Source organism: Leptonychotes weddellii, unplaced genomic scaffold (genome assembly GCF_054177405.1).
Source record: "Leptonychotes weddellii isolate Sample4059 unplaced genomic scaffold, ASM5417740v2 HiC_scaffold_6553, whole genome shotgun sequence".
Classification (NCBI taxonomy): domain Eukaryota; kingdom Metazoa; phylum Chordata; class Mammalia; order Carnivora; family Phocidae; genus Leptonychotes; species Leptonychotes weddellii.
The window spans coordinates 1-9,602 of record NW_028034562.1 but is presented as its reverse complement, the minus strand read 5'-3'; the positions used below and the strand labels follow the sequence as shown (position 1 = coordinate 9,602).

Sequence of the window (9,602 nt, the reverse complement as noted above, 5' to 3'; positions counted from 1 at the left end):
CCCTGGGAGAGTATACTGTGTGATCAAGGACTTAGAGAAATTCTCTTTGAGCAGAGACTGTGCTATGAGATGAAAAAGAATTTAGTGTAATTGCACTTTATTTGTAGAACATCTTTTGATTAACATTTCCTACCTGCTGCATAGAGCTTGCTTTAAAAACTGATGTCTTTGCTCTGTGGCTAATCTTTTTGGGATAGGGCTGCACTATTTCACTTGTTTAATTAGCAATCCACAGGTGACTTTTCCGGGGGGGAGATTGATGTTATTTCGTGTGAGTCACATACAAGCCTGTATTTATGGCACCCATAAAATCATTGAACTTCATCTTGCTGCATAATGGCAATCGCAAGAAGCCTAATTAATTTCTAAAACCCGCTCAGACGCTGCAGTGCAGTAGCTGAGAATATTAGAAAAGCTACTGTATTGCGAAGAATCCGGCTGGTGAGAGTCCTGCGTTCCTACTTCTCAGACCTGGTGGGGTCGGCTCCTGGGGTCCTCTCCTTGCAGGTGTTGGAAGCGAGCATGGTGTCGGACAAACAAGAACAGGGCTTTGTCTCATTGATTTGAAATTTGCTCCCCGTATTCAGACGTAAATACTCAGAATGACGGAGCAAGCCGGTGAGCTACGCCGTGCAGGACTCCTGCTTCCGTCCCTGCCGGGCTCCCTCCGGCGCCGCCAGTCTGCCCGGAGGACACATGGTCGCCACGCTCTGCGATCGGGACCTTTCTCAGTGACCGCTCTCTCAGAAAGCAAGCTGAGGCCATGCTTGCTTGTTCATTTGTCTCTCGCCATCGTGTCCCTCGGACCAAGTTCCAGGCTCAGTTTCCCATCCAGACACCATCTAAGGGACCTTATACAAGCGCACACTGTGTGCTTCACAGATGTGAAATTGCAATGGAATTTCTAACCGTGAAGGTGATTTTGTTTCTGTTTGCTGAAAGGCAAGTCCAGGGAGTGGCTTTTATTCACTTAAAGCCTCAGCGTCGTATTTGATTAGGCAGGAGCGGAAGTGACACGGTTGACCGTGAGAGCACGATACCCATCTTCCTCTCCCTGTGGGTATATTTACAAATCATTTCTGATTGTCCCTCCGAACCAGCCAAATGGTAGGGACCCTCAGGGGGGCGCGAACCTGCCTGCCAGAGCTGCAGAATCGGCTCAAGGAGGCGGTGACACAGTGGACTTCAAACCGTCCCGCAAGGCCGCCTGAGCTCAGAGACAGCGACGGGAGGGCTGAAGTGGTGAGGAGGGTTTCAGGAGCAGGGGTGCCCGGGGTGAGTCTGGGGGAGGCGGACAGGAGGCCAGGCCGGCCCTGCTGCCGCCCATGATGAGGGCTGGCGGTGGGACAAACAGGGAGGTGCCAGCCTCTGGGGGACGGAGGTGGGCCGTCAGAGACATCCGGAGCCTTCCAGGCCAGGGCCAAGGGTTTAGAAATGGTGCCCGATGCTCGGGAGGTGAACTCACGGATGACCTGGGCAAAGAGGCTCTTTTGCTCATATCCACATCCTGAACGCCATTGAGACAGTGGCCTTTGGACGCCGGGCTCTGAATGTGAGCGTGCGTCAGAGAATGAGCGCTGTTCTCATGCGCTGTGTACAGGTTTTCCGTAAAGCCACCTGCAGATGCACATTGTTTCTGAATTCTTAGTAAGGGGAGCGTTCTAGACAGAGAGTTTCCCTGGGGTGCCCCTGTTTTCCTTGCTGCCGACCGCAGATGGCTGGTGTTTGTTCCGCTCATCCTGCTTGTCCTGCTCCCCGGGCCTCCGCCCCTGCAGGGCTGAGATCAGGGTTCAGGTTGGGAAGACCCTGCCGGACCCCCCCGCGGGGCTCACAGGGAGGAGGAGACCCTGCAGGGAGCGTCCTGCGGGTCACCCCGGGGGTCATGAGTGGTCACTAGAGAGAAGGCTCCTGAGCCCCGGGGCCTCGCATGCACCATTCCCTGCCTTTGAGGTGACTCATTCCTTGGATGTGGTCCTTCTGCCCCCGCGACCCCTGCTTCATTTCAGGTATTGTCTCGTCCAAGGCTGGAGAAGGCGTAGTCCATCAGCCACCATAAATCATTCTGGTGTCTGTGAGTTCATCACAAATGAGGGGAGCGGGGTGTGAGAGAAAGCTGAGCTTCAGATGGGCTGGGTGGTGCGGGGACGTGTCCCTGACCAGATGTTGTTGGGGGGGACTACAGTGTAGGGGTGGCGGACCGCGGCTGGCAGGGTGCCATGGATGGCGAGATGAGCTGGTCGGCGAGAATCCCACACATATTTATTTGGTCTTTCCCGCCTGCTGGGCGCACAGGTGCTGGGCAGAAAGGGTGGGGACAGTCTGAGCTCTGAAGGCCTCGCCGTCCAGCAGGATGAGCAGGCGGTGGGCGGACACGTGGGCCGGGGTGGGGTCTGCCCTGGAAGGGGGGGCGTGCGCGGCAGGGATGTTACGGGAAGGGCACCCAGCCGGCTCCAAGGGCAGGTCCTGGTAGGTCCTCCCTGCACCAGTCAGGTCTGGGGGGGACGGGGAGCCCCCGTGTGAGAGTCTGCACCAAGCTGTGGCCTCAGGAGTGAGGGGAGCCCAAGGTGCCAGACTTGCCTAGGCACGCACACTCTTCCAGAAAATCTCTGCGCACCCGACACCCAGCTTCGGTGGCCTGGTCCGCGCAGCAGCCTTGAAGCCATGGTTCTGAGTCCTCAGAGCTGGGGACAGCATGGGGCTTGATGGCTGGTTGTCGCTGGCCACCTGAGTTGCGTGGTCCGCGTGGGGTATGCTGACATACACACCGTCTTTTCCCTGTGTCCTTGATTGTGTCGTGCTAGATGCTTATTTTTGGGTGTGTGCAGTCCCTGCTGGAGTCTTCCGGGAGGGGGTGGCTCCCGCACAGAACGCGGGCTGCATCACCGAGTGGGTGCGTGCGTCCCTTGGGTCTTGTGCGGTTCACCAAGAGGTTTCCTGGGTTTAATTTCATTTTGCGTTTTTGTGTATGTCACAGTCCGTTAGGAGGTAGTGGTTGATGCAACTGTCAAAGTCAGAGGTAAAACCGGGAGAAGGAGTTTCACTGTAGCATTGATTCCGTACCTCCACCGTTGCTTCCAGAAACGCAGAATTAAATGCGACAGAGCAACTGGCCTTATTGAGATGGTCATGGACCAATTCACTGTTGAGAACGAAGGCACCTACACTGTGCAGATTCACGACGGAAAAGCCAAGAATCAGTCCTCCCTGGTTCTCATTGGAGACGGTAGGCTATCCTGAGTGGTTTTGTATGCCCGTGAAAGAAAATTCACAGGAAATTGTTTAGACTACACAGAGGCAAACGTCTTCCATTTCTTTTTCCCTTGAATATTGGCTTTAGCGTTCAAGGCTGTCCTAGACGAGGCTGAATTTCAAAGGAAGGAATTCCTCAGGAAGCAAGGTAGGTACTGGACTCGCCCCCCAGGAGCCCGAGCGGACTCAGGATCGAATGTTGTTTATGGCAGATTTGGTTCAATGCCAAAAGGCTGTAAATGCTGTTTTAAATAATCATGAGGTTAGACTGTTTCTCATCTGTAGAAACCTGGGTATTTTTCTGTTCTTTGCACGTTACATTTATTTTCATCTGTGTTTTGTCTTGCTTCTACCTTTAAAAGCCCCAGAATCTACTGTTCAGTATTTCCTGTTATTGTGAGTCAAGGACATGGTCAGGGTGGCCAGGCCGTGTGGCCGACCTGCTAACTAACTCGTCTCTCCTGTTCGCGGCTGAGACGGAGGTGATCCCAGACCCTCATTTCTCCTTGTGTAAGACACTTGGACGACCGGGCCACGTGACAGATGACAGATGACTGTAGGCGCCCCCCAGGGACGTGCATTTTATTCCTGCCACGCCCCACACAACCCTCCGGGTCAGCCAGCTGGTCCCCTCACCGTCTCCCTTGTCCACACGCACATTTCCACTCTCTGTTGTCTGGTCATCCCACAGCGACATGCCTTTCCACGGTCACCTCTGCAACCTGGGGGCGCCGTTCAAAGTCCGAGCGGGGTCTTCAGGCCTCCCCGTAGCTGTCATGAGCGCGTGCGCCCCACGGCACCCCCAGCATAGTTCACCTGAGCCAGTGGTCTGGAGGCTGTGACCTGGGACGTTCTGGGGACCGCGGCTGTCTGTTCTGTATCTTCCTACAGGCCCTGCTCAGAACTTACCACGTGAATGACATGGGGGTGGGGACGCGAAACGTCACTGTACTTCCATACAGCACAGCTTATTCTTCTGCCAAAAATGCATTCACAAATACAAATTGTGTGTGTGTGTGTGTGTGTGTGTGTATTTGTGTTTTCCTTTTCTTTCCCTTTTTAAAAACTGTCTCTCCACAATTTTCCCCTCAGGCCCTCATTTTGCTGAGTATCTGCACTGGGATGTTACAGATGAATGTGAAGTTCGACTTGTTTGTAAGGTGAGGACTCGGCTCCAACGAGAGAGCAGTAAGCTCTCGTTCACGGGCCGGCGAGAGACCTTTTGGGGAAGCATCTGCCGTCGATCATAGGATGCGAGAAAACACAGAGTGCTGCCCTGTGACTTTGAGTCTCGTGGATGTTTTCTTACTTAGACTCCAGGCTCTGTTCTTCATGAAGAGATTACAGTGTGGTGGCATGCAAAAGAAGATTCAAGGAGGCATTTTACAATATTTAAGATTTTTAGGAAGTGAACATATGGAGAGTACGCTATGATGAAATCCATCTGGTAATTTCCACGCTGCTCACGTGATTTCTTTAGGGAAAGAAGTTATGTTTTGGGAAGAAGATGCTCCTTAAGTTTTGCTCTAACAATTGAGTAATGAAGTAAGCCTCAGTTCCTACTGAATATAAAAATCTGTATTTGGGGGAACAGACTTTAAGGAGCATCTATCTGCTACATGAGCTATAGGAGAACCTGGGGGAAGATCAATAATGCATTGTTTTTTCCCATAAGAAGGTAATACTAACCTTGATATGGTGCTCATTTCACAGTATCGGAATGTACCATATCATCATGTTGTATCCCTTAAACTTAAGTGATGTTATATGTTAATTATATCTCAATAAAGCTAGGGACAAAAAGTTAAGGGGTGAAGGCAAAGGAAAGTGGGATAAGGGATAGAGCAGATGAGATGGGGAGATGAGAATGGACAGGTCAGGACCATAGTGTGAGGGGCTGGTCTGGGGAGATAAGAATGGTTGGGTCAGGCCATGGTGTGAGGGGCTGGTGTGAGGGGATGAGGGTGGACTGGTCAGGACCATAGTGTGAGGGGCTGGTGCGCAGGGGCCAGAATGAAGATGAGGGTGACAATGGGGTCATTGTGGGGTGGGATGCTGGGCCGCCGACTCTTCGGTGTAGCTGAGTGTCAGATGAGGGACCTGGGGTTATGTGCAGAAATGTGCAGGGTGCTGGCGTGAAGCCTGGGCAGCATAGAGCCGTGGGACTGGGGATTTGAGGAAAAGTGGTGTGCAGGTGGGTGGCGGGTGGTGGTCTGGGGCCACGGGAGGGCAGCGCACACCCTGGGTAAGTGTCAGGTAGACCTTGAGATGCTGTGATTACATCGACCTTTCCCGCCAGTCCACGCTCATTGTTCATGTTGGTGATGAAGTCCTAATTAGATTTCCTGTTTCCATCTCTTTTTATGTGGTGTAATAACTAAAGCTAAAGTTTTGATATTTAACGTGCTCGTGGTTGTTATAAATTCGTTTCAGAAAAATACCTAGAATTATTTTTCTTTTCATAGTGAGTTTCTTTCCCCAATATTTTAAAAGGAAGACTCAGAGACAAAATCATATTTAAAATAAAAAAAGTTTACTGACACAGAAATTCCATGGGTCTGTTCAACAAATGAAAACACAGTAGGTATTTGCAGGGAAAACCCCAAAAGATCCCTGAGGATAGGCTGTTTACTTGGGAAACAGGATAGGAAAGACAGCAGTCTTTTCAAATAATAGTCATGCAGAAAGGGGGTGTATCTTCAGGTTTTTAGACCTCAGCACGGCCAAAATCAGCTCTTTAGATCTCCAGCGGCTACGGACGGACGGCCAGCCCTGGCAGAGGGGCTCTCTTACCGTTGGTTCATTCTCTTTCTGATCGCGCGGCATCAAGCGCATGCTTACGCGGCCGTGGGGCACATGGGAATTCTCCTTCCCGGGGCGCTCTGAGATCATCCTACTGCCACACAGCCTTCTGTAAATACGTGGTGATATTTCAGGTCCCTGTCCGAAGTGAGTCACAAGTTTTTAAACACAGATATTGGAGAAACTGAACACATAGTAACTGAGATTTGAGCATTTTGTAGTTTAACACACTTACTTTGTACAATTGTGTCCCTAGCTCCTGCGATTCTGTAAATTGTTCTACATAGTTTTCCCCTTAGTAATACATCAGATGATTTTTTAAATGTACTTGCATAACAAAACATATGGAGAAAATTAATGCAAGGGTATGTACATTCATAATATAACTTCACAGAAAACCATCTTTTATATTTGTTTATTTATTTATAAAACCATCTTTTAAAAGAAAAGTTTACCATAAATCTCCATCAGACACAGAAGAAAATCTCCTAGAAAGTTCTTGTACAGCAGACGTGGGGACTGGGGCGCTCCCTCTTGAACTGAGTCAGGCGTGTGCCACATGATGTCTCGGGGGTCTTGTTACCCTCTTTTCTAGGTATTTATGTACATTTTCGGTGCCTGTATTTAAGGAGCAGAAGGGAGAAATCGCAGAGAGTACAGAGGAAAGACAGTGGGTCCTTGCGGGGCATAAGGACCCCCAAGCTATGGGACAAGGAGGCCAGTGGAGGATGTCTGTTTCAGGTGACAGAGATTGGAGCTCACCAGAAAGGGCTGTCTTTAGCACTCAAGCACCAACGATTTAAAACTTCTGGGAAAACCAGAATAAAGGGAGGCAGCACTGAATTGAGGTAAAGGACGTAAGGGTTGGGCTGGCACTGGGTTATGGGCACCAAGATCTTGAAGTGTCAGGGGAAGGAGGTTGTCTGTCTGGCTACAGTCCATCTGCCATTGATTGCCAGCTCGTGGTCCTGCCTTGGGAACAGGGCTCCTGCCTCCCGGTCCGGGGGGGGACATTCCATCCACGGACTCAGCAAGTGTTTGTAGGCTCGTTTGTAGGACACATACTGCCGTGTCCTGGGGTGCAAGTGTGAGCAGCATGTTCCGGATCCCTCCTGTCCAGGGACTGTGCTCTGGGCGGTCACTGGTGACCCCGGCTCAGGGCCGGTGCGGGGGTTCTGACCTGTGCGAACTAAGACACGACCAGAACCAGTCATGCTGTCTGAATACTTGTAATTTTATTTTCTTTGTCACTGACATCACTTCTGCTGAGTCCGTATGGGGTATAAATGCAGAATCATCCATCTCAAATAGTCTGTTGTGGCCAGTTCGTTCCATCCGTAAGAACCAGGCTTGTTTCTCATCCGTGGGATGTACACATCAGGGTGTGTGAATCAAAATGCTTCCTCATCTTTGGAATTCTGCAAAGCTTAGTGTCAAATCTGAGCTTATGTTACAGACTGAATTGTGAGGAAATTTACTAGAAGGAAAGTTCCCATTCTCATTGGGCTTATTTGGTGTTACGGTTTTATCCCTTCTACACAGATACATCTGAAATGTCATACTGCCAAAAAAGCAGCCACTGACCAGTCTTATAGCCCTCTAAGAATATTTCCCATTATTTACAAATTTAAAATACACTGCCTACAACTTGTTTTTATTACTGACATTTCATATAAATCAAAAGCTCCTCACACTATCTAATTTCACGGGCTAGGACAATTTGTCCTTCTGTGTGCAATGGTGAGGGCTTAATTATTTTAGAAGCTGGAATTTAGAAATGTATTTGCCATTATTAGGACTGACAGCTTTTCCGTGAGCTTCTGTCTGAGGCTATAATAAAAATTGATGATATTTTTTTTTAAAAGGCTGTGATTTAAAATCCATAAAGGCTCCTGTGGGTTAAAACTTTTTTTTTTTAAGATTTCATTTATTTGAGAGAGAGAGAGAGAGATAGCGAGAGAGAGCACAAGCAGGTGGGAGAGGGAGCAGCAGACTCCCCATGGAGCAGGGAGCCCAATGTGGGGCTCGATCCCAGGACCCTGAGATCATGACCTGAGCTGAAGGCAGACGCTTAACGACTGAGCCACCAAGGATCCCCTCCAGAGAATTTTTTTCTTAAAAGCCGGAGTGATTCACATCCTAACCATCAGATTTCGGCCTTGTAGGTTGCAAACACCAAGAAAGAGACAGTTTTCAAGTGGCTGAAGGATGATGTACTGTATGAAACAGAAACGTTGCCGGATCTGGAGAAGGGAGTCTGCCTGCTGCTCATACCCAAGGTACGCCGTGTTGCATGGAGCAGGATGGAGGTCAAACTAAGACAGGTCTTTCAAATAACTTGTAAACCCTGCATTAGCTCCCATTTTTAATCCTGAGTTTCCATGGTTTGCAAAGGGAGTGTATTATCTAACATTTATTACATTTTCTGTCTTGTCATTGATCTTACATGCGTACAAGATATGTTTTATTTGCAGTTGTCCAAGAAGGACCTCGGTGAATATAAGGCAACCTTGAAAGACGAGAGAGGTCAAGATGTCTCTGTCCTCGAGATAGCTGGCAAAGGTAAAAATAAAACCTCCTTTGTCCTCCCCCAAAGAAATTCATTTTGCCATCAGGATGCAGTGTGCTAGGAAGGCGCATCCATCTATATCCTGAAGATACGCGCTCTTTCCTTAGCAGTACGCAGCAGAAGAAAATAAATCTGTACTTTACTTCCATTCAGACCTGCTTCAGTGTTTTGGAAAAATGCGTGGTGTTATTTTGCGTTTATAGGAAATGTCATTTTAGTCCATCATCATAAGCTAAATTTTGTCCCATTACTAATGTAGTTAAAATGATTGAAACAGAGGGGAAGTGATTCAATTAAATGTATAGTTGGATTTATGTGGAGTAAGATTTCCTTGTTCCTTGCGTAAAAAGTGAACGGGTAAGAGGGATTTATGACCCACAGGAGCCTTTATGGATAAATGTTGCTATTTTAATGTTTCATTTTTCAAATGAACATCACGACTTCCTGTATCAATTTAGTTAAACATGAAAATGCTGCCTTCTGATAAAAATATACATCGTAACGGTACATTTCCCTTCTTCCTTTCAGTATATGATGACATGGTTTTGGCAATGAGCAGAGTCTGTGGTAAGTAAATGCCTACGGATTTCCAGGGTATGTGTGGTGCCGAAATCCCCATTTTCTGAGATGAGAACTGAGCCTACAAAGGCTGGGGCAGCCCTCCCGCTGCTCCCTGACGCGATCCAAAGGGGTTTGCAGCACTATATTTAGAATCTATATTTTATTTAAAAAACCCCCAGTTTAGACCTCCTGATTAGCCACTTCTTCCGATTTGCCTTAGCTTCATTTAGATGATTGCTTTGTCCATAATTGCTCTCAGCATCTTTATTACCAGTGCTGAACGGCAATAATGAATTTTAAACCTCTGGCTTTGCATCATGTGTATGAAACCCTTTTTCAGCTTTGCAAATACATTCTCCCTCTCCATTTCCCCTTCCACAGCAGCCGTGAGAACGAAGAGAGGGGTTAGTAATTCAGTAAC

At 48.6% G+C, this 9,602-nt stretch overlaps 1 protein-coding gene across 1 annotated transcript; it reads left to right on the top strand.

Moving 5' to 3' along the window:
* Positions 1 to 2,923: 2,923 nt before the first annotated feature.
* Positions 2,924 to 9,232, top strand: LOC145719708 (myomesin-2-like). The gene is made up of 6 exons (XM_081811260.1): positions 2,924 to 3,223; positions 3,338 to 3,397; positions 4,342 to 4,409; positions 8,217 to 8,330; positions 8,526 to 8,613; positions 9,149 to 9,232. The coding sequence occupies exons 1-6, from the start codon at positions 3,121 to 3,123 to the stop codon at positions 9,193 to 9,195; spliced, it is 480 nt and encodes a 159-aa protein (XP_081667386.1). The 5' UTR covers positions 2,924 to 3,120; the 3' UTR covers positions 9,196 to 9,232.
* The last annotated feature ends 370 nt before the right edge of the window (positions 9,233 to 9,602 follow it).

Excerpts from the sequence above, each read along its gene's own strand:
- LOC145719708 (XM_081811260.1), top strand. The coding sequence starts at position 3,121 with ATGGTCATGGACCAATTCACTGTTGAGAACGAAGGCACCTACACTGTG. Across the intron at positions 3,224-3,337 it reads CCTGGTTCTCATTGGAGACG|CGTTCAAGGCTGTCCTAGAC; the intron begins GTAGGCTATCCT and ends TATTGGCTTTAG. Across the intron at positions 8,331-8,525 it reads GCCTGCTGCTCATACCCAAG|TTGTCCAAGAAGGACCTCGG; the intron begins GTACGCCGTGTT and ends TTTTATTTGCAG.